Below are 24,278 nucleotides of genomic sequence, written 5' to 3'. Positions count from 1 at the left end.
ATGTTTTAGTGTCTGATTTCCAGCATCCGCAAGTCTTTTGGTGTCTGTGACCAGCACATCGCTCTTCCCTGAGAAACAGCTGCACAGTGTAGCGTGTCAATCATGGGCCCCGGCGTCTGATTGGTGGAAATGTTTGTAGGAATGGACCAATGGGAATGGGGAAGGTGTGGGGGCGGGTGTTAGGTTGGTCCGGGCAGTGCGCACGCGCAGAGCGGTCCGAGCCGCCATGACGATGGAGCTGACTTTCCTGGGCACTGGCTCGGCGTATCCGTCCCCCAGCCGCGGGGCCTCGGCCGTGGCGCTGCGCTATGAAGGCGAGTGCTGGCTTTTCGACTGCGGAGAGGGTACTCAGACTCAGTTCATGCGGAGCCAACTGAAAGCAGGTAGACAGCGGGCCCTTCTGTCCTGCCAACCCTCCTTCACCCTCACTTTTTCCTTTGCCCCACCCTCCCCGTTCACCCCTCTCCCTCCCCCTTCGCCCCCTCTCCCTCCCCCTTCGCCCCCCCCTCTACCCCCGTTCACCCCCCCCCCTATCTTCTCCCAACCCTGCACTCGCGCAGTGGGGAACAAACATTAAAGTTCTAAAATTCGTAACACAGGTGTCAAGTTGGCCGGCAAGTACCCATTCAGGTTTTCTTCAGATTCTGGTCACATGTGCCTCATGGTTACAGACTGTTCTGGGCGCTCGCATATTTTTAAATGTTTATGTGGGTTACTGTCTCTATCACCTTTTTTCAGGCCATGGTTTTTAGATCATCACTGCCTGCACTTTGGTAAGATGTAACTATTTTCTAAATGGGGGGAGAATGCAGAAATCTGAAGTGTAAAGGGACTTGGGAGACCTAGTCCAGGGTTCTTTTCAGGTTAACTTGCAGGTTGAGTTGGTAGCTAAGAAGGGAACTGCAATGTTAGCATTTATTTTGAGAGGACTACAGTATAAAAGCAAGGATGTACTTCGGAGGCTTTGTTCAGGCTCTGGTTAGACGACATTTAGAATATTGTGAGCAATCTTGCACCATATATCTCGGGAACGAAATACTGTTCCTGGAGTGAGTCCAGAGGAGTTTCACAAGAATGATCCCAGGAATGAAAGGCATAACGTATGAAGAACATTTGACGTATCTGGGTCTATCCTTGATGGAGTTTAGAAGGATGGGGTGAGGGGGGGGGGGTGGGTGCTGCGGGGGAGGATCTAATTGAACTTTAAAGAATAGTGAAAGGCCTGGATAGAATGGATGTTGTAAAGCTGTTTCCATTAGCAGGAGGGACGAGGACCCAAGGGCACAGCCTTTAGAGTAAGGGGAAGATTCTTTGGAATGGAGATGAAGAGAAATGTCTTTGGCCAGAGAATGGTGAATCTATGGAATTCATTGGCACTGAAGGCTGTGGAGGTCAGATCATTGAGTACGTTTAAAACAGAGAGAGATTCTTAATTAAAGAGATAAAAGGTTGCGGAGCAGAGGCGGGAGAATGGGATTGAGAAACTTATCAGCCATAATTGAATTATAGAGCAGGCTTGATGGGCTGAATGGCCTAAACTCTGCACCTATGTCATATAGTCTTCTGGTTTTGAATTCAGCCATGTCACTTGCTTGATCCCCTGCACTCCAGTTATATGCTTGAAAATAATGCATTTATGTGATAGAGAATTGAGAATGAATATTAATATGAGCATAACATGGAAAAGCTAATAGAGCAATTTGATTTGCATATGAAATGTTATTTTTGGGACTAAAAAATCCAGATCAATTTGTTATTTTTATTAACTTGTTTGTATATGCTGTGACACACCTTCCAGAGCAGGTTCAACTTGAACCACATCTCGTAGCTGAGAGGGACACCACTATAGTGCCACAAGAGATACAGAACTGGCTCAAAGGTAGAAGACAGAGGGTGGTGGTGGAGGAGGGTTGTTTTTCAGACTGGAGGCCTGTGACCAGTGGAGTGCCACAAGGATCGGTGTTGGGTCCACTACTTTTTGTCATTTACATAAATGATTTGGATGCGAGCATAAGAGGTACAGTTAGTAAGTTTGCAGATGACACCAAAATTGGAGGTGTAGTGGACAGCGAAGAGGGTTACCTCAGATTACAACAGGATCTGGACCAGAGGGCTGAAAAGTGGCAGATGGAGTTTAATTTGGATAAATGCATTTTGGGAAAGCAAATCTTAGCAGGACTTATACATTTAATGGTCAGGTCCTGCAGAGTGTTGCTGAACAAAGAGACCTTGGAGGTGCAGTTTCATAGCTCCTTGAAAGTGGAGTCGCAGGTAGATAGGATGGTGAAAAAGGCGTTTGGTATGCTTTCCTTTATTGATCAGAGTATTGAGTACAGGAGTTGGGAGGTCATGTTGCGGCTGTACAGGACATTGGTTAGGCCACTGTTGGAATATTGTGTGCAATTCTGGTCTCCTTCCTATCGGAAAGATATTGTGAAACTTGAAGCGGTTCAGAAAAGATTGTTGTCAGGGTTGGAGGATCTGAGCTGCAGCGAGAGGCTGAACAGGCTGGGGCTGTTTTCCCTAGAGCATCGGAGGCTGTGGGGTGACCTTGGAGGTTTACAAAATTGAGGGGCATAGATAGGATAAATAGGCAAAGTCTTTTCCCTGGGATCAGGGAGTCCAGAACTAGAGGGCATAGGTATAGGGTGAGAGGGGAAAGATATAAAAGAGACCTAAGGGGCAACTTTTTCACGCAGAGGGTGGTACGTGTATGGAATAAACTGCCAGAGGATGTGGTGGAGGCTGGTACAATTGCAACATTTAAGAGGCATTTGGATGGGTCTATGAATAGGAAGGGTTTGGAGGGGTATGGGCCGGGTGCTGGCAGGTGGGACTAGATTGGATTGGGATACCTGGTCGGCATGGACGGGTTGGACCGAAGGGTCTGTTTCCGTGCTGTACATCTCTATGACTCTATAAGAGCCTTACATCCAGATCAACTTATATGCTGTGATCTATGGGACCTCCTCATAAGATCCAATAATATTAACCACACATAACTGTCCATTAACAAATCAATGGCAGCTGCCTTTGATTACAAATTAAGATAGAATATTATCTTGTAGAATTTTTTTCCCAATAATTCCTCCATTATCTGTCCTCCACCCGAGATTAGATTGTCTTTACCTATTTGTTTCTCTCTCTTTAAACAATGGGATAGTGTTAGCTGCCCTCCATGGCTATGATACCACAGCTGGAAATAGTTGGTTGGAACTTCCATTATTGCTTCTCTTGATTCCCTTAATAACTTGGGATACATTTTGACCAGGTATGGGGATCTGTGTGCTTGTAAAGATGTAACTTTCTTAGTTCTTGAATGCATCCTGTCCTTGAATGCACTGGTGGCATTGTCTTTTATTAAAAAGTATTAATTTAAAAACAATATCAACATGCCTCGCTTCTCTCAGGTTACCCTAACAGACCCTACACTTATCCAGAATTCGATTATCCGGATCTCAGATTATCAGGCAAGATCTCAAGGTCCCAATCCTCGGCTAACTTGTTATCCGGCATTCGATTATCCAGCAGTTGATTAACTGAATGAAATGTTCCCCACTCTTAACCTTCAGATAATCAAGGTTCCTCTGTACATTTATTAACAATATTTGTTTGCTTTGATCTTCTTTGCTATCCCCATTTCATTTTTATTTCACCTGATTGCATTTTGTAATAGTCCAGCTTCTTGCAGTACTAAGCCTTCTGTGTCTGTTATAGTTTCCATTTTTCTCTTTTTATTCATTCATGAGCATTACTGGCGAGGCAGCATCTGAGGGATCAGACAAAATAAGGATGGCAGGTTTCTTTTCCTAAAAGAATCTAGTGACTCAGATGGGTCTTTGCAACTTGCAATTTTTATTCCAAGATTTTATTTTTGAATTCAAGTATCAACATATGGCATGGTGAATTTGAACCCTTTTCTCCTGGAATTCTGATTACTAGTCCAGTGACAAAAACAAATTGCTGGAAAAGCGCAGCAGGTCCGGCAGCATTTGTGGGGAGAAATCAGAGTTAACCTTTTGGATCGAGTGAATCTTCCTCAGAACTAGAGCCAGAAGCATTAACTTGATCCTGATTTCTGTCCACAGATGCTGCCGGACCTGCTGCGCTTTTACAGCAACTTCTGTTTTTGTTTCCGATTTACAGCAGCGCAGTTCTTTCGGGTTTTTTTGCTAGTCCAGTGACATTGGTGCCATGCCAGAAGTTTCAGTTTTTACCTCCACCAGTACTGAGAGTTCTTATCCGAGTCTTATCCTTTGTAACTGTAGATAGAGTTAACGTATCCCTCTTCAACCCAAATACACATAGTTAATTATGCCTTCTCCTCCAATGCCACAGCATTGTTGTCTCAGTAGGTGCAACTGCACTCGTCTTTGTTTTTATTGATCTAATTGTAGCCAGAGAATCGCCTTTGCCCAGTCCTGCGTTGTTACCTCAAAGATCTATCTTTGCCCCCCCCCCAGTTTGTTATCTGCATCTTGACAGCATCAGCAAAAAAAGACATTAGTTTTTTAATTGTCAGCTGATGATACCAGGCCGTACTACTACAACCACCTCTCAACCCCATCAACTGCCTTTGATATCCAGTATAGATTAGCTGAAATTTCTTCCAAATAATTACTGTGAAGATCAAACCCACAGCTGGTGTCCCTGGCTCCTTCACGTGCAAGTGTGTCCAGTTGCAGCTCTTGTTAGACCGCGTGATGACTCCATTTTAAATGCAGCGAGGGCGGAGAGACTGAGGACCGGGGGCTGCCAGGAAGCTAAGCAAACCGTTTAACAAGCTTCCCTCTGGGTTTGCAGCCTCCATTTTAATTACAGCAAGGGCAGAGAGAACGAAGACCAGGGAGCTGCCAGGAAGGTAAGCAAACTGTTTAAAAAGCTGATGGGGGGATCCAAGATGGCGGAGACCCAGCAAGACTGAGTCTATAGTGCTCCTCCCAAGACTTGGGTACAGTGGGTCACCCACCCCCTACCAAGCTCACCAAATCATTTATAATAGTTGTGTAATTTAATTAGTTGTGTAATATTACATTTAAACAATTTAATCCTAAGTTAAAATGACTAAAGGGAAGGGAGCCCCCAGCTCTCAGCAAGCAGGAACCCCTCCCCCACCCTCTCCAGCTGCAGCAGAGGCGTCCACAGCCGGCCCGGGGGACTTACGCCTTGCAGAAATGCTTTCCAAGCTTGACTCGAAGATCGATGCCTTTATTGTAGAATCCAGAAATCGTTGGGAGTCGCTCTCGGCCGCGCTGCAGAAGCACGACCGAGAGATTCAAGAAATTGAATGCCGAGTTGGAGGGGCGGAGCTAAAGGCCGCGACCTCCCAAAATACCGCTCAGTCGGCCGTGAGTCAGGTCCGGACTCTCGAGCAGCGAGTCCGGACCTTGGAAAATCATATTGACGACCTCGATAATCGAGGTCGCCGAAAAAATATTCGTTTGCTGGGCCTTCCCGAACGGGAAGAGGAAGGCCAGCTTGCAGCATTCCTGGAGCAGTCGCTGCCACAGCTTTTAAATCTGGAAGCTGGATCAGGCCAGGTAAGGGTGGAATGGGCCTACCGGGTCGCAATACGCGGGCCCGGCTCGAACCAGCGTCCACGCCCGGTCCTGTTCAGGCTGCAGAGCTACAAGGAGAGGCAGATACTCCTAAAAGCCTCTAGAAATCTCGGAAAAGACCCCCAAGCTATGATCTACAAAGGATCCAAGATCATGCTATTTCAGGACTTTTCCCCGGCTCTGGTTCGAAAGAGGAAGGCATTCGACGAGGTGAAGAAGCGTTTAAGGGACTTAAATATTCAGTACTCCTTATGCTACCCAGCGATGTTACTCTTTAACCATGAGGGTTCCGTATATAACTTTGGATCACCAGAAAAGGCTAATGAATTCTTGGACTCTTAGATAAACTGTAAGACATAATGGATGTTGGTCTGCCTTTCCCCCCGCTTTGGTTTATATCCCCCCTTTTTTTTTCTTACCTTACTGTTTAATATTATCATGGGGGGTGGGGAGAGGGATTTGATTCTCCTCCCCCCCCCCCCCCCCCCCCCAGGGTTGTTTTCTGTTATTATTTTATGTGTATATGAGGGATGTATGTATATGTGTGTGTGTATGTATGTATATATATATATAAAAGCTGGGGGGTTTGCTTAATGTTGGTGGGGGGAGGTGGTTACCTTATTCAATTTTACCTCTGTCTCTAGGTGTGGGGTTGTTTTCCCCTCGTTATTTTGTATTATCATATTTAATTATTATTTGTTGAGGTGGTAATTTTATAGTTATATGTTTATATATGGTATTAACATTACCAAATATACCCAGGTGTTGGTATGGGTGGGGGCAGGGTGCTCACTGTTAACTCTAGCTTTGTATTATATTTGAATTCTCCTCATTTTATTGAGTGCCTGGGTCAAGGGTGGGGCATTGCTTGGGAGAGGATATGAGGGACTTTTGGAGAGGAAGTGACGCCCCCTGGGAACAAGGGGGAAAGTCTCCACTTAGATACGTTTATATTTTTTTATTTAGAAATAGTTTTTTACTGTATTGTTGTGGGTGTATTAAAGAGGCTTTATTTTTGTAAATTTTACATGTTCTACGCTCGGGATGTTCTGGAGGGGTCTCTGATTGGCCCAGAGGATTATGGTTGATCAGTCGGTTAAGTGGTGCACCTGGAATGTCAAGGGGAGTAATTCGCCAGTCAAAAGGAAGAAAATATTATCAAATCTTAAGAAGGAAAGAGTTGATATAGCTCTCCTACAGGAGACCCACCTGTCAGATAAAGAACACTTGAAATTACGACAGGGCGGATTTGATCAGGCCTTTTTTTCTTCTTTTAGCTCAAAAAGCAGGGGAGTTGTTATTCTTGTTCGGAAGAATTTCCCTTTCAAAATCCTAAAGCAGATAAAAGACGAATCTGGACGATATATCTTGATTAAAGCCCTCATAAATGGAGAGCAATATGGGATTTTAAATTTGTACTGCCCCCCGCACACCCCTTTAAATTTATAACGGAAGCCTTTTCAAAATTGATGGCTTTTGATGCCCGTCATATAATTATAGGGGGAGACTTTAATTGTATTATGGATCCGGAAATAGATAGGATTCCCAAGAGTACTGCAGGAGTATCTCCCAGATCTAGACAATTGATGATCTGAGCAAAGAATTAGGATTAGTAGATGTATGGAGATGTCTTCATCCACAGGGCAGAGATTTTTCTTTCTACTCTAATCCACATAAATGTCATACCAGAATTGATATGTTTTTTGCCCCCTCGATTTTTTTTAAATTCCATATCATCCTGTAAAATAGGTAATATAGCAATTTCTGACCACGTTGCTGTATATATGGAAACTAAGGCGAGGAACAATGGGACATCCCCTCGGCATTGGCGTATGGATCCCTTCCTAATGAAAGATAGTAAATTTGTAAAGTACTTCTCTCAAGAATTTAAAACTTTTTTAGAAATTAATTCAGGTACAGCTAGCAACCCGTCAATGATGTGGGAGACCACCAAAGCTTACACGCGAGGCTTGATCATCTCCTACTCAGCGACCCAGAAGAAATTAAAGGGAGAACAACAGCGTCTGCTTGAAGCCCGCTTAAAAGCGGCTGAAACAGCATACACTGATAGACCTATTATTAAATTGCAAAGGATTACAGCTCTTAGGACAGCTCTAAACACTACGCTTACTCAAACGGCTAAGAGGGAAATATTATTTGCAAAGCAAAGGTTATATGAATATGGCGACAAACCGGGTAGATACTTAGCATTTCTTGCAAAAAAAAAGGCCCCTCAGACTATTATGTCTATCAAGGAAAGTACGGGTATTTTGACTCATGATCACAAAAAGATTAATGCGACCTTTAGAGAATTTTATTCTGAGTTATATAAATCACAGGATTGTGAAGATAGGACGAAGAGGATGCAGTCATTTTTTAAAAATTTGACTTTTCCAGACCTAACTCCGGAACAAGTATCGGTCCTAAATGCTCCTCTTACACCCCAAGAAATAGTTGATGCAATTAGGCACCTTCAAAATGGTAAGGCGCCGGGCCCAGATGGTTTTCAAGCTGAATTCTATAAAGAATTTACAGAAATACTGGCTGGTCCACTTATGGACATGTACAACTATGCATATAGTCAGGGCTGTCTCCCGCCTTCGCTGAAAGAGGCAAATATCTCTCTTATCCTTAAAAAAGGAAAGGACCCAGAAGATTGTACATCATACAGACCAATATCCTTGCTAAATGTAGATTTTAAAATCCTCTCTAAAACGTTAGCACTGAGACTAGAAAGGATACTGCCACATATTATAAAGGAGGATCAGACGGGGTTTATTAAGGGCCGTAGATCATCCAATAATGTTAGAAGGGCTCTGAATATGATTCAAGCTTGTCATCAGGGAAAGATACCAGGAGTAGTGGTTTCATTAGACACGGAAAAGGCATTTGATAGGGTCGAATGGTCATATTTGTTTTACACATTGGAGAGGTTTGGCGTTGGACAGGTGTTTACCAAATGGGTCTCAACATTGTATAGTGATCCCAAAGCAGTTGTGGTTACCAATGGATTAGGTTCGGATTGCTTCAGTGTGGGTAGGGGCTGCCGTCAGGGATGTCCCCTCTCGCCATTGTTATTCACGCTAATAATTGAACCACTAGCAGAAGCTATACGAGCTGATCCTAATATAGTGGCCCCAAGGATTGGTACAGGTAAACATAAAATTACCCTTTATGCAGATGATGTTCTTCTATTCCTCAGTAACCCTTTGATGTCCATACCTTGCTTAATCCAAGTCATTAATACATTTAGTGCATTCTCAGGCTATAAAATTAATTTTTAAAAATCGGAGGCTATGCCAATGGGTGGCTTTGCTATGATACCCCGCTTAGCGGACGGATCCCTTTTTCCCTTTCGCTGGTCCCTGGAGGGCTTCTTATATTTAGGCATTTTTATTACTCCAGTATTTGGTCAGTTGTGTAAGGCTAATTTTGTGTATTTATTGGAAAGGATAAGGCAGGACCTCCAGCGATGGGGACACCTACCAATTTCCTGGTTGGGTAGAATAGCATTAATCAAAATGAATGTCCCGCCCCGTCTCCTATATCCTATGAGAATGCTTCCGGTGATGCTGCCGAGGACGGCTTTATGTAAATTATATGGCTGGCTGAGTTCCTTTATCTGGAATCATAGGCGGCCCTCATTAAGCTGAAGAAGCTACAGCTTCCACAGGCAAGGGGTGGATTGGACTTCCCAGACTTTAGGAAATATCAGTTAAGTTCCCTATTAAGTTACATAGCTGATTGGGCCTTGTCTGATCCACAATCAATCTGGTTGGACATCGAGGCTTCTCAAGTAAAATACCCACTTATTAACCTTTTATTCTCAGACGAGAGGAAAATCATTACAGATCACTGTAAAAACCCTATAATACTAAATACAATCAAGGCTTGGAATATAATGCGACAAAATGAGGGCAATTCACATAAAACATCCCCCTATGCACCGATAGTGGGAGCATGGGGATTCCAACCGGGGTTAACAGATGCCACTTTTAAACTCTGGAGATCCAGGGGTATCTCATGTCTAGGGGATCTATTTAAAGACGGGGTCCTGATGTCTTTCGAACAGCTGCGTCAGAAATTCGGATTACCCAATGGAAACCTCTTTCGATACTTCCAAATTTGAGATTATATACAGAAGACGACTACGTTATTAGATAGTCTTTATAAATCCGATAGAGAATGTAGTGTCCTACGACCAGTGGGGGTATCTTCCGTCAGTAATATTTAACATTTGCTACATGATGAAGTATCGGGAGATATGGATAATCTGCTTAAAACATGGGATCAGGATCTGGGACTAGAAATCTCCACAGAAACGTGGAATGATATTTGGGAAAATGCTAGAAGAATTACTATTTGTAACAGAACCCAGGCTATCCAGCTGAAGATACTTCATAGGGCCCATATAGCACCGGTTCGATTGGCAAAATTTAAGGCAGGAGCATCTCCAATGTGTCCTAAATGCAAAATAGAGGTGGGCACTCTTGTTCATTGCTTATGGACCTGTCATAAGATCTGTAGATATTGGACTAAAGTAGCAAGTACCCTGACAGAAATTTTAGGAACGGAAATTAAAGTGGACCCTGTATCTCTCCTCTTGGGCTTTTCGAACTTTCCCTCCCTGGACACGTACGGGAAGAGACTATTTTCTATTCTTTCTTTCTGTGCAAGGAAAAATATTTTGGTGAACTGGGCGGCTGAGGGCCCCCCTGGACTTTCAAATTGGCACAGACTAATTATGGAATGTATTCCCCTTGACTTCCTTACAAACATGGTGCACAAAAAGACCGAATTATTTTATAAAATATGGCAGCCCTTTTTGAATTACATAAATACAGATATTTCGGCTATCCTAACAAGGGCTTTTATTTAATTGAGATTACAAACCTGGCTGGACCGCGGCCCCTCGGGGGAGGAATCCCGCACGAATACGGGTTTTATTATATCTGATGCTAACATATCCCGAGCATGTAAGAGACTTAAATATACACTCTGGTTAGTTGTAGGTTAGATTAGTAGATAGTTGAGTTTTGTTTGTTTTTTTTTCTTTTTTTTTCTTTTTGGTTTTTTTTGTTTTGTTTTTTTTGTTAAATTTTGGCTATTGTATATTTGAGCTAATTGTATATCAATGTTTATATCTGAGAGTTTTGTTTATTTTTGTAAACTTGTAAAAATGTTAAATTTCTAATAAAAATATCATTTTAAAAAAAATTAATAAAATATCGAGATGTATTCAGGCAGCGGCTGAGAATTTAGGGTGTTTAGGAACCAAGTTTAAAAAGTAGGACCTCAGAGGTAGTAATCTCAGGATTGCTACCAGTGCCATGTGTGAGTCAGTAGGAATGATGGAATATTCAGAATGAATGCATGGCTTGAGCGATGGTGCTGGAGGGAGGGGTTCAGATTTTTGGGACACTGGAACCAGTTCTGGGGGAGATGGGACTATTACAAATTGGATGGTTTATACCTGGGCTAGACTGGAACCAGTGTCCTTGGGAGGTGCTTTTGCTAATGCTGTTGGGTAGGGTTAAAACTAATGTAGCAGGGAAATGGGAACCCAATGAAGAGGTTAGTGGACAGGAAGGAGATAGTAATTTAAGCCTGGAAGGAAGTCAGCGTGACTAAGGGGAGGAGTAGGCAGGAAGCGGCGGATGAACGCAGAGGGACTGGTGGTCTGAGGTGTATTTACTTTAATGCAAGAAGTACAATAGGTAAGGCAGAGGAACTTGGGACTTGGATTAGTACCTGGGAGTATGATGTTATTGCTATTACTGAGACCTAGTTGAGGGTAGGGCATAATTGGCAACTAAATGTCCCAGGATATCGATGCTTCAGGTGGAATAGAGGGGGCAGTAAAAGGGGTGAAAGAGTTGCATTACTGGTCAAAGAAGATATCACAGCTGAGCTGAAGGAGGGCACTGAAGACTTGAGCAGTGAGGCAATATGCGCAGAGCTCAGAAATAGGAAGTGTGCAGTAACAATGTTGGGGCTGTACTACAGGTCTCCCAACAGCGAACGTGAGATAGAGGTACAAATATGTCGACAGATCAGGAGCAACAGGGTGGTGGTGATAGGTTTTAATTTTCTCAACATTGACTGGGATTCACTGAGTGTTAGAGGGTTGGAAGGAGCAGAATTTGTAAGGAACATCCAGGAGGGTTTTCTAGAGCAGTTTGTTAGTAGTCCAACTCATGAAGGTGCCATATTGGACCTGGTGTTAGGAAATGAGCCCGGCCGGTTGGTTGAAGTTTCAGTGGGGTATTACTTTGGGAACAGTGATCACAATTCCATAAGTTTTAGAACACTTAGACAAAGATGAGTGGTCCTAAAGTAGGAGTGCTAACTTGGGGGAAGGCCAACTGTACCAAAATTTGGCAGGAGCTGGGGAATGTAGATTGGAAGCAGCTGTTTGAAGGGAAATCAGCATTCGATATGTGGCAGGCTTTTAAAAAGGGGTTGATTAGAGTTCAGGGGACACGTGTTTCTGTGAAAATGAGGGATAGAAATGGCAAGATTAGGGAACCCTGGGTGACCAGTGAAATTGTGAGACTAACGAAGAGGAAAATGGATGTGTCCATAAGGTCTAGGTGACTGAAGACAGATGAAGCTTTGGAAGAATATCGGGAATGTAGGACCAATCTGAAACGAGGAATTAAGAGGGCTAAAAGATGTCATGAGATATCCTTAGTGAGTAGGGTTAAGGAAAACCCCAAAGCATTTTATTCATATATAAGGAACAAGGGGGTAGCAAGGGAAAGGGTTGGCCCACTCAAGGACAAAGGAGGGAAGTTCTGTGTGGAGACAGAAAATGGGTGAGATCCTTAATGCATCAGTATTCTTTGCATCAGTATTCACCGAGGAGAGGGACATGGTGCGTGTTGAGGTTAGGGATAGTTTTTTGACTACTCTAGGTCAAGTCGGCATAAGGAGGGAGGAAGTACGTTAAGGTGGTCAAGTCCCCAGGACCTGATGGGATCTGTCCCATGTTACTGAGGGAAGCGAGAGAGGAAATAGCTGGGCGTTTAACAGATATCTTTGCAGCATCCTTGAAAACAGAGGAGGTCCTAGAGGACTGGAGAATTGCTCATGTTGTCCCCTTTTTTTAAAAAGGGTAGCAGAGATAATCCATGTAATTATAGACCTGTGAGCCTGATGTCAAAGGTAGGGAAGCTACTGGAGAAGATACTAAGGGATAGGATCTATTCCCATTTGGAAGAAATTGGGTTTATCAGTGATAGGTAGCATGGTTTTGTGCAGGGAAGGTCATGTCTAACAAACATAATAGAATTCTTTGAAGAGGTGACAAAGCTGGCTGAGGGAAGGGATATAGATGTCATGTACATGGACTTTAGTAAGGCGTTTGATAAGGTTCCCCATGGTAGGCTGATGAAGGTGAAGTTGCATGGGGTCCATGGAGTCCTAGCTAGATGGATAGAGAACTGGTTGGGCAACAGGAAACAGTAGTAGTGGAAGGGAGCTTCTCAAAATGGACAACTGTGACCAATGGCATCCCACAGGGATCCGTGCTGGGACTACTGTTTGTGATATATCTAAATAATTTGGAGGAAAGTATAGGTTACTTTATGAGCAAGTTTGCAGATGACACTAAGATTGGTGGAGTAGCAGGTAGTGAAGGGGACTGTCAGAAAATATAGCCGAATATAGATAGATTGGAGAGTTGGGCAGAGAAATGGCAAATAGAGTTCAATCTGGACAAATGCAAGGTGATGCATTTTGGAAGATGCAATTCCAGAGCGAACTATACAGTAAATGGAAAAGTCCTGGGGGAAATTGATATCGAGAGATCTGGCTGTTCAGGTCCATTGTTCCCTGAAGGTGGCAACATAGGTCAGTAGAGTGGTCAAGAAGGCATACGGCACGCTTTCCTTCATCGGGTGGGGTATTGAGTACACGAGTTGGCAGGTCACAGGCTTGGAGGGCTGCAGGTCCTGTTCCTGTGCTGTAATGTCCTTTGTTCTTGTTTCAAAGAATTCTATGCTGTATTTCTGGCTCCTTGAACATTCCCAATTTAATCATGGGCTGTGTCTTCAGGTGCAGTGACCAAAGCTTTGGGTTTCTCTCTGTCGGCCTACCCTCATGTCTGTCCTTGACAGTGTAGAACTGACACTTATGACCATGTTTCTGTTTCTGCCCCAAAAGATTGAGATTCATTGCTAAATTTGGCTTAGAGCAAAGTTAAAAATCTCAACACCAGGTTATCCAGGTTTGTTCAATATATCATTTCAGTTGCATGACTGTAATCTTTTGCTAAAAATTCTGTCTTATCGTCTTAATTCTCCACAACACACTTCACAGAGTGAAGGAGCAGCACTCTGAAAGTTAGTGCTTCCAACTAAACCTGTTGGACTATAACCTGGTGTTGTGTGATTTTCAGCTTTGTCCAGCCCAGTTCACATCATGGCTTAAAGCATTACTGTAAAGTGACTTTGGATGGTTTATCATGTTCGAAATACTATATAGATGAATGTTGTCATGAGTAATTTTAAGAGACAAATCATATAATGTTCTCATCTCTTTTGTATTTTATAGGCAAAATTTCAAAGATTTTTATTACTCATCTCCACGGTGACCATCTATTTGGGTTACCTGGTCTCTTGTGCACCGTGAGTCTCCAAAGTAGTTCTCTCTCAAACAAACAGCCCATAGAGATTTATGGACCTATTGGATTAAGGAAATTTTTGAGAACAAGCATGGAACTTTCTCACTCACAGTTGGTCTTCCCATATGTAGTCCATGAACTGGTTCCAACAGAAGATCAATGTTTCCCTGAGGAATGGAGGGAGCCCTGTGCACTGAAAACGGATGATCAGCTTCATCCTCAAGAATTGCAAGGCAAAACAATTTATCTTAATCCTCAGGAAGACTGCTACAATCTTGTCACTCATGAGCAGTTCATCGTAAAGGCTTTCAGGCTTTTTCATCGTATACCATCTTTTGGGTTTGTAATTGAGGAACGAAAACGACCAGGAAGACTTCAGACACAAAAACTGAAAGAGATGGGTAATTTTCAAGATTTTGTCAAATGTTTCCTTTTTCCATTGTACTTTTAAAGCCCATAGAAAACTTAATGTCTCTTCACTCCCAATATGAAGTAATCTCGATAATCAAAAAAGTTATTCTTAAGATTTCCATTAGATTGTTTCAACTATATTGTAGTAGTAAATGTATGTATCAAAACTTAAAATAGTATCTATGTAAAGGGCAGAGATGAGGAAAGGGTTTCTTTAGTGTACTGAGGAGAATTTTCTTGATCAGTATGCTTCAAGTCTCATGAAGGAAGCATTGCTGTATCTGGCTCTGGAGGTGGTTCATCTGCCAGTAGGTGAACATTTCAGCGGAAAGTGCTCATGGTATTATGAGGTGTAGGCTGACTCCAGCAGTGGGCAAGGAGCAATCTAAAATGATACTTCTACAGAATAGGTCAAATTTCAGTGGTGACTGTTTGTCCTGACTCATGGAAAATTGGAATCAGAGCTTTGTAGGTAAAACTATAATGGGTTAATCGGGCTGCCTTTAAAGAGGTGAGGTTCAGGATTGGTTGGTGTACCTTCCCACAAGAAGGAAAGGTAAGGAACAAAGCCAGAGTCCCCAGATAACGAAAGAACTGGAAAGTAAGATGAAGTCTTTAAAGGGGATGTATGATAGATGTCAAGTTGATAATAAAAGTGAGAATGTTCAGCGAGGAAGTGAAATAAGAAATCAGAAGTGCATAGAGAGAATAAGAATAGACTAGAATTTTTGTTAGTTCACTTGTGGTGATGTGGTGTTGCTGGTTAGGCTAGCATTTATTACCTCTCCTTACCTCCCCCTTGAGAATATGGGATGAGCCTCTGGAACCACAGCAGTCCACATGCTGTAGGTAGACCCACAATGCCCTTAGGTAGGGAAATCCAGGAATATGACAGCACCAGTGAAGGCACAGTAATATATTTCCAAGTAGCTTGGAGGGGTACTTGCAGGTGGTGGTTTCTGCTGCCCTTGTCCTTCTAGATGGAAGTTTGAAAGATACTAAGGATCTAGTGAATTTCTGCAGTGCATCTTGTAGATAGTATGTACAGATGCAACTGAACTTCATTGTTAGAGGAAGCTTGTGGAAGTGGTACCAGTCAGTGGGTTGCTTACCCTGGATGGTGTCAGGCTACTTGAATGTTGTTGGAACTGCACCAATCCAGGCAAGTGGGGCATATTCCATCACACTCCAGATTTGTGCCTTGTGGATGGTGGGCAGGCTTTGGGGATTCAGGAGGTAAGTTATTCGCTGCAGTTTTCCTAGCCTCTGATCTGCCCTTGGAGCTATTGTATTTATGTGGCAGGTCCCAGTTGAATTTCTGGTTGATGGTAAACCCCAGGATGTTTGATATTCGGATTTTGATGATGGTAACATCATTAGTTGCATTAGAAGTAAAAGCAAATCGAAAAGTCTTAAAGTCTTGGCTGCATAAAATAAAATTCAAAACGTGCAGGGAAAAAAGGACTGTAGATCTGTCAGGAGGTTAATAAAGGACTGTGAGAGCATAGGCTTGCGGAATGGGTGACCATGTATCTATTTTAGTGCAGGGAGCTGCAAAGTGGTACGTTTTGGTAGAAAGAAAATATACTTAAGGATGCATATCTAAAGGATGTTTTGGAACAGAGAAACCTGAGGATATAATATTTTTGCTCAGGACCATGCTTGTGTCTGAGAATTTGAGAATCACTATGCTATGTAAAATTCTGGTGTATTTGTTGAATGTGGTACAGCAGGTTGAGAAAGTGATGAAAAGGCTGAACCCTGAGCTTTACAAAGAGTGACATGGAACACAAAGCAAGAATTTTATATAGGTTTACTGGAACAATGTGGTGTGGCTTCAGATGGAGTGTTGTGTACAATTATGGACATAGCACTTTGTGAAGAGCATTAAAGCTTTAGAAATGGTGCAGAAAGGATCTTTGAGCCTGCTTTGGGGGTAGTGAGTAACATCAGTTCCATGGATAGATTGGGAAACAGGAATTGCCCTGAGAAGAAAACATTGAACAGAAATTTGATAGAGCTCTTCACATTATATGGGATATAAAGTAGATGAACAAAAGATTGGTATTGATGGAAGCTTTGAGAACCAGAAGGCAACATGAGGAATTTATTTCTTTACTCAATTGAGGCATACTGAGGCTGCAAGGTATGGTACAGATTCAGAGCTGAAAAATGTGTTGCTGGAAAAGCGCAGCAGGTCAGGCAGCATCAAAGGATTCCTGAAGAAGGGTTTATGCCGGAAACATCGATTCTCCTGCTCCTTTGATGCTGCCTGACCTGCTGCGCTTTTCCAGCAACACATTTTTCAGCTCTGATCTCCAGCATCTGCAGTCCTCACTTTCTTCATGGTACAGATTCAGTTGTGCCCTTCAAAGGAAGTTGGATGAGGAAAAACTATCTGGGCTACAGGGGTAGGGTTACAGAATGAGATAATAAATGCTAGTCTAACCAGCAACACCACATCACCACAAGTGAACAAAAAAAAACAAAATTCTAGTCTATTCTTCTTCTCTCTATGCACTTCTGATTTCTTATTTCACTTCCTCTCTGAACATTCTCACTTTTATTTGCATGTGCAGAAAGCTGGATTGACTGGTTGCATAATCAACTTTTGTGCTGTAATCATTTTGTGGAAAGTGTGGCTTGTGGAAGTATTCACTTGTGGTTTTGCTTTGTAATTTCTTCATTGTATTTTGTTGGAATATCCATGTCTATGGTGTTGATGGTAAAAATGTTTCCTTCCGTAATAGCAACCGTTGTGAAAGACTTGGAAAGTAGTGATTATGTCAGTGTTTAAAGCACAGCTTACGAAAAGCACTCCTTTTCCTCCTCTCCATCATGATAGATCTTCTTTTGAAGTGGTTGCAATTAGCATTGCTTTGCATGTGTTCAGATTTGAATGTTTAATGTTTAGGGTCATCTTTCTTTCTCTGCACAGCACATCCTTCTCTCTGTACAGTGCTCAATTTTGTTTGTGGAGCACAATGATTCAACAGCCCGGTAAAGTTGCCAAAAGGAGTTATCTTAAAATTTAAAAATGCATTTTTTGTATTTTTGTGCTTTCTTTTACTTTTTGCTCACCCATTTTTAACTTTTCTTCCATTAATTTTATTTTGTTTGGATTATTATAGGTGTTCATCCTGGACCTTTGTATGGGAAACTAAAAAATGGACAAACCATCACTCTAGACAATGGAGTTACAGTTTTTCCAATGGATGTACTGGAAGCTCCTCTTCCAGGTCGAAAAATATGTATTTTGGGGGATTGTTCACGTGTTGTGGGTGACATGAGTAAGAACCTTTGCATTGATGCTGACGTGCTGGTACATGAGGCCACACTAGATGACAGTCAGTCAGACAAAGCTGAAGAGCATGGACACTGCACTCCAAAGACTGCTGCAGAGTTTGCAAAATCCTGTAAAGTTAAACGGCTGGTTCTTACTCATTTCAGTCAAAGGTACAAGCCTACAGCCCTTACTAATGCTGGTGATGATGATGTAATGGAACTAAAGACACAGGCTAAGCTGGTTTTGGAAGGACAGGAAGTGACACTGGCTGAAGACTTTATGGTTATTGAAATCCCTCTGAACAAGACTAAACAGGAAATAAGCTCTGCACATTAACAGTATTTCAGAAGGGGACATTCGTCTAGATCAAGAAATAACATGTTAAATTTTACAGCAAGGACTAAATTGCAAATGTAGGTTTTATAAATTTACATTGGAAGCATAATTTATCACTGGAGTAATCATCAGTTTTAAATCTATATCTTTAATTAAGTTGACTGTAGTTCAAATGAAAGCAATAATGCTGTCATTTTTTTTCTTGGTATCCATGGTTTGAATGTTGTATGCTTAGAATCGGCATGTAGTACTTACTCCTGACTTTCAATGTGCACTGCCTTGTTTAAGGTTAGCTCATTCTGTGTATGAAATTTGGGGTAACTGATTTATTGATTTGTTTTTTTTTCAAACAAGCGCCCTGTATGATGAGATGAATTCAAGCAATTGCTATGGAAGTAAAAGGGTAAGGGTTGGAATTTTGAGCACACTTGTTGGCTGCACAGTGAAATGTATTTCACACTTTTCACTTTGGAAAGATCTAGCCACAGAAGACAAGTAATTTGAAATTTAACAATTGAACATAATTGTTTTTTCTATTATTCTTGAGTGGATGTCTATGAAACCTATCACAGTTCTCAAAGTTTATCCAGTGAATTGTTGAAACATGCAAAAGTAGGACAGAACATCTGATGTTCTGTCCTGCTTTTATCCTGAATTGTATGTCCGTAACGGGATAATGTTGGGATGTTTTCAATAGATCAGTTTTTGCAGAGGGAACCTTGTGTGTTATTCCTGTCTAACCAACAACCAGTAACCCAGTAGTAGGTCCCAACTGTGAATACTAGGTGAGTGCAGAGTTGTTCAATATTAATTACCAAACAGTTTCTGTTACTCCATTCTCTTGGAAGAAGTTCTCAAAAAAGAAAATCTTCGATCAATAACATTCAAATACCAGCTTGTGTAATGTGAGCAAACTGAACAATAGTAATTTCTTGAAGCCTAGACTGTATTCCAGATGCAGTACTGGTCTTCTGATAGCTTGCTTAAATGACTATTCTTAATCTAAATGTGGAAAATGAATCTTATCCCCTGACGCTTATAACTATACCCGGTACTATCTTTATTAATAAAGTTATTCATATATCCTAGAAAAAGTAGCTTTTGCTGAATGTATTATGTAATGTCATGGATAATGCCAAACCAAGCTTGCACAGTGGAGTATGACCAGCAACACTGAAATTGGTGAAGAGGTTGAGTAGGGCGAGCAGATAACTCGGGACAAAATCACAAATTGCTGTGGAGGGAAAGTAGAGTTAACGTTTTGGGTCCAGATAATTTGGTGTGCAGGTTCAGTTCATCCTGCTGGTTGAAGAATGGGTGTTGTCTATTCTGACTTGGCCTCAGGATTGCTAATAATGAATAAATTTAGCTTGTGTGGAATGTTTCATTTTGTTCCATTCAGTCCTCCCAATACATAAATCCAAAGTGTAATTTCAATTTTGTATTGATGTCATAATTTGAACAGTTACTACACCACTGAGATGGTGGTTGATTGAGCCAATAGCATCTCTGAGCTGCCATTTCAATTTTACATTAATGAGCTGTATGTGAACCTTTGGAATGTATCTACATTTCAATTTGTATAGAGTTCAAATATGTTACTTTGTAAGTTTTAAAACTCCATGTCTTCATAAAGAATTGCTGCTGTCGCCTTACCAACCTTTTCAAATCATTTGATGTTGAATGAGAGGGAACATTAAATCCAGTTTTATGTTCACGTAACACCACCAACTATACTTCCAAGCCTTTGACATGTGTCTCACCTCCCTGGCCACAATTGAAAATATAGAGGATTATTGGCATGAACCTCTGTGGTATTGCTCCTTTGTGTTGTGATATCATGCTCCCCTTTGGCGGCACGGTGGCACAGTGGTTAGCACTGTTGCCTCACAGCGTCAGAGACCCGGGTTCAATTCCCACCGTGTCTGCGTGGGTTTCCTCCGGGTGCTCCGGTTTCCTCCCACAGTCCAAAAAATGTGCAGGTTAGGCAAATTGGCCATGCTAAATTGCCTGTAGTGTTAGGTGTAGGGGTAATGGGTCTGGGTGGGTTACGCTTCGGCGGGTCGGTGTGGACTTGTTGGGCCGAAGGGCCTGTTTCCACACTGTAAGTAATCTAATCTAATGTAAGTAATCTAATCTAATCTTTCTGACTTCCTCTTTAAGAATAATGTTGTTCACATGTTATTTCTTACTCTTTCTGCATTGCCATCCATCGGCAGTGAAAAATGCGTTACTTTGTCTTTGTTTTATGTACTTTTCTACAAAATAGCTTTTATGTCCACAATGACATTGCTTCTTTCACCTTGTGTATTACTACTAAACAGTATGATGCCCTCACTTTGAATATGGAAACAGTAATAGCAACATAGGAACAGGAGTAGGCCATTCAGCCTCTCGAGCCTGTTCCACCATTCAGTGAGATTACAGCTGCTGTTTGACCTAATTCCATATGTACCAAAAGCACGTATATCCCTTTATACCTTAATAAAAATTTTATCGATTTCAGGTTAAACATTAACAATTGATCCAGCGTTCAGTGCTATTTGTAGAACAGAGTTCCAAATATCTAGCGCCCTTTGTGTGTAGAAGTGCTTCCTTTCATCTTTCCTGAATGGTCCTTCCCTAATTCTCAGACTATGCCTCCTAGTTCTTGAGTCCCCACCAAGTGGAAATAGTTTATCTTTATCTACCCTGTCTTTTCCTGGTAATATCTTGAAGATTTCGATCAGATCACCCCTTAACCTTCTAAATTGTAAAGAAAATATTTGTATAATCTTATCATAACTTAATACCTGAAGTCCAGGCATCATTCTTGTAAACCACCGATGTACTCCCTCTGACCAATGTATTTTTCCTAAGGTATAGTTGCCAGATTTGTTTGTGGTACTTCAAATGGGGTCTAACCAAAGTTTTATATAACTGCAACATCTGCACCCTTGTACTCGTTCTCTCATTATAAAGGCAAGCATTCCATGAGCTTCTTGGTTATTTTCTGCAAATGTTCATGACATTTTACAGGTCTATGCACTTGAACCCCCAAGTGTCTTTGGACATCCACTGTGTTTAACTCCATGCCATCTAGAAATATCCTGATTTATCCCTTTTCCAAAATAGATAACCTTACTGCTAAAGTTTGGGCCATTCACTTAGTCTGGTAATATCCCTTTATGATTTTATGCAATCACCTACACTGTCTGCAATGTTGCCTAACTTTTGTTTCTTCAGCAAATTTGGATATTATCTTAGTCATTAATAAATGAAGTGAATAATTAAGGCCACAACACACATCCTTGAGAGACATCGCTGGTCACATCCTGCCAAATTGAGTGCCTACTTATTATCCATACCTTCCGATGCCTGCCATCAAACAATTTGACAGCCATGTCAGTAATTTGCCCTCAATTCCATAGTCTTTTACTTTAGTTAATAGTCTCTTATGTGGGACTTCATCAAATGCCTTCTGGGAGTCCATATAAACATTTTGCACAGGAATTAGGAGCAGGAATATGCAATTCAGCTCTTTGAGCCAACTCTGTCATTTAACAAGATCATGGCTGATCTTATCCTGGTCACAATTCCCCTTTCTTCCTTGTTCCCCGTGGCCCTTTATCCCACTTTTCATCAGAAACTTATTTGTTTCCTTCTTGAATCTATTGATTGATTCAGTTTCCACTGCACTCTAGTGCAGTGAGTTCTACAGATTCACAACCCTCTGACAGAAGTAGTTTTTCCTCAGCTCAGCTTTGAATGTACCTCCTCTCACTCTGTGACGTCTTGTTCTAGACTGACCTGCAAGGGAGAACATCTGCTCAATGTCCTCCTTAACAATCCCCTTTAGCATTTTATGTACCTGAAAATTCTCCCATCCATCACCTTAGTCACATCTTCAAAAAAAAATTAAAGGAGGTTTGTCAGGCATGGCCTACCCGTCATGAATCCATGCTGAGTCTCCCTGATTTAATTGAAAATTCTCAAGGAGTTCAGTTACCTCAACCTTGAATTTAGACTCAAACAATTTCCCTGCCACAGATGTTAGGCTAACTGGTCTGTAATTCCCTGGTTTTCCTCTTTCGCCCTTCTTGAAAGCCAAGTAACCTGAAATTTTCCAATCCAGAGGGATGACTCCTGTATATAGGGAACTCTGAAGGATTATAATTAGGACGTCTACAATGTGCTCCCCTATTTGCTTCACCACCCTTAGATGGAAATCTTCAGGTCCTGGGCAAATGGCATGTTTTAATTCCATTAATTTTTTATTAATATTTTATTTGTTAATTTTGTTCAGTCCCAGTTCCCAATGCACTAATTTCCTCAGGACTTCGGGAAAGCAATTCTTTTCTACAGTAAATATTGGGGCAAAGTAATTATTCATGTCTACCATTTCCCGTAGTCATTGACAGCATGCCCACTTTCAGGCTTTAGCGGGCCACCGTTGCTCTTTTCCTTTATTTAATTACAAAATTTCTTATTGATTTTGATATTCTTGGCAAGCGTCCTTTTATAATCCCTTTTGATAGCTCTTATAAACTGATTGTGATCATTTGATCCTTGTTTGTTTGCTGTTTAGCAGATTCTGAGCGTTTTTTTTGCGTTTTTGTAAGTTCTGTTAGTTTTATGCTGTCCATTGTATCTTTTAGTTGTCAGGTCTGGGCAGTGAGGAAATTTGCTGAAAGTTAGAAGTCTCTGGATAGGCTCAGATCTTTGAGGCACATTTACTATTTTTAAGGTTTAGGGTAGTCCATTCTTTTTTTACAGATTCATTATATAGAGTAGTGGTACCACTTCTGTAAGTATTAAAACTTCAGTTTCATGCATTTCCAAAGGGAAAATTGATTCAACTTTGCCAGATATACTTGCTTTCCTTTCTCTCTTTGCTTTCCCTGTTTTTTTTCTGGCTAAAGAAATATACGTAACGTTTTTCCAAAGGTACCTTTCAGATTTAGTGCTACTTTTAGTATTGTGAGGTTTCTAATCTGGGTTACTCTGGCATTATAATAAGCACCCTGAAAAATGAGCTGCAGGAGCAGAAATTGGTCATTCAACCCATCGAGTCTGATCCATCATTTAAGGGATATGATTGCCCAGCACTCCACTTTCCTGCTTTTACCCATAACCTTGATTCCCTTACAGATTAAAAATCTATCTCTGCCTTGACAGCCCTCTGCAGTAAAGAACTGCATGCATTCGCTATGTCCATGAGAGAAGAAATTCTTTTGCATCTGTGCCTTAGATATAGCCCCTTATTCTGAGATTGTGCGTTCACGTCCTAGACACTCCAGAAGGAGAAATAATCTTTCTACATCCACCCTGTCAAGTCCACCAATAATCATGTATGCTTGAATAACGTTGGCTCTCGTGTTTCAAAATGCCAATGCATATGGGCCCAGCACACCCAATCTCCTCATAAGACAGTCCCTTCATTCCTGGGAACAGCCTAGTGAACTCTTTCTGGACTGCCTCCAATGCCTGTAAACCTCCCCTTAGACAAGGGGCCCCAAAAGAAGAGGGAGGCAATGGCCTAGTGATATTATCACTAGAGTATAAATCCAGAGATCCAGGTAATGTCCAAGGCATATGGTGGGAATTTGAATTCAGTTAAAGTCTAAATAAGAGTCTAATAATGACTGAAACTATTGTCAATTGTTGGAAAAACTTATTTGATTCACCAGTCCTTTGGGGAATGTAATCTGCTATCTTTATCCTCTCAGCAAACTCTCAACTACCCTCCGGGCAATAAATACTAGCCTGACCATTGATGTCCCCATCCTATGAATGACTTTTTAAAAAAAAAAGTCCACAGTGTTCCAACTGTGTTTTGACTAGTGCTTTGTGTAATTTTAGCAAAACCTCCCTCTCTATTTCCTTTTAAACTAAACACCAGTACTCCATTTGTCTTCCCTATTACCCACTGAACTTAGAATCTAGCTTTTTGTGAATCATGGATGAGGACTACAAAATCATTCTTTTCTGTCACATTTCACAATCTTCCAGCATCAAAATGTTCTACATCTCAAAACATATCTTTTGAAACAAAAGATGCAACTTTTGAAGTAACGAATGA

The 24,278-nt window shown here is 41.5% G+C and overlaps 1 protein-coding gene across 1 annotated transcript; it reads left to right on the top strand.

Moving 5' to 3' along the window:
- Nucleotides 1-220: 220 nt before the first annotated feature.
- LOC122539904 (zinc phosphodiesterase ELAC protein 1) lies at nt 221-20,197 on the top strand. Its single transcript, XM_043675450.2, has 3 exons — nt 221-383; nt 14,115-14,585; nt 17,727-20,197. Exons 1-3 carry the CDS (start codon nt 227-229, stop codon nt 18,215-18,217), a joined length of 1,119 nt encoding a protein of 372 aa, XP_043531385.2. The 5' UTR covers nt 221-226; the 3' UTR covers nt 18,218-20,197.
- The last annotated feature ends 4,081 nt before the right edge of the window (nt 20,198-24,278 follow it).

The sequence above is a fragment of the Chiloscyllium plagiosum genome, unplaced genomic scaffold (genome assembly GCF_037043375.1).
Source record: "Chiloscyllium plagiosum isolate Xiang-an unplaced genomic scaffold, Cpla_swu_hap1 HiC_scaffold_1, whole genome shotgun sequence".
In the NCBI taxonomy this organism is placed as follows: Eukaryota; Metazoa; Chordata; class Chondrichthyes; order Orectolobiformes; family Hemiscylliidae; genus Chiloscyllium; species Chiloscyllium plagiosum.
Note: the sequence above shows the minus strand (reverse complement) of the source record. Positions and strands in the feature narration are given on the sequence as shown.

Bases quoted from the DNA above. Each gene is read 5' to 3' on its own strand.
- LOC122539904 (XM_043675450.2), top strand. From the start codon at position 227: ATGACGATGGAGCTGACTTTCCTGGGCACTGGCTCGGCGTATCCGTCC. The intron at 384-14,114 runs GTAGACAGCGGG...TGTATTTTATAG, and splicing joins GCGGAGCCAACTGAAAGCAG to GCAAAATTTCAAAGATTTTT. The intron at 14,586-17,726 runs GTAATTTTCAAG...GGATTATTATAG, and splicing joins ACAAAAACTGAAAGAGATGG to GTGTTCATCCTGGACCTTTG.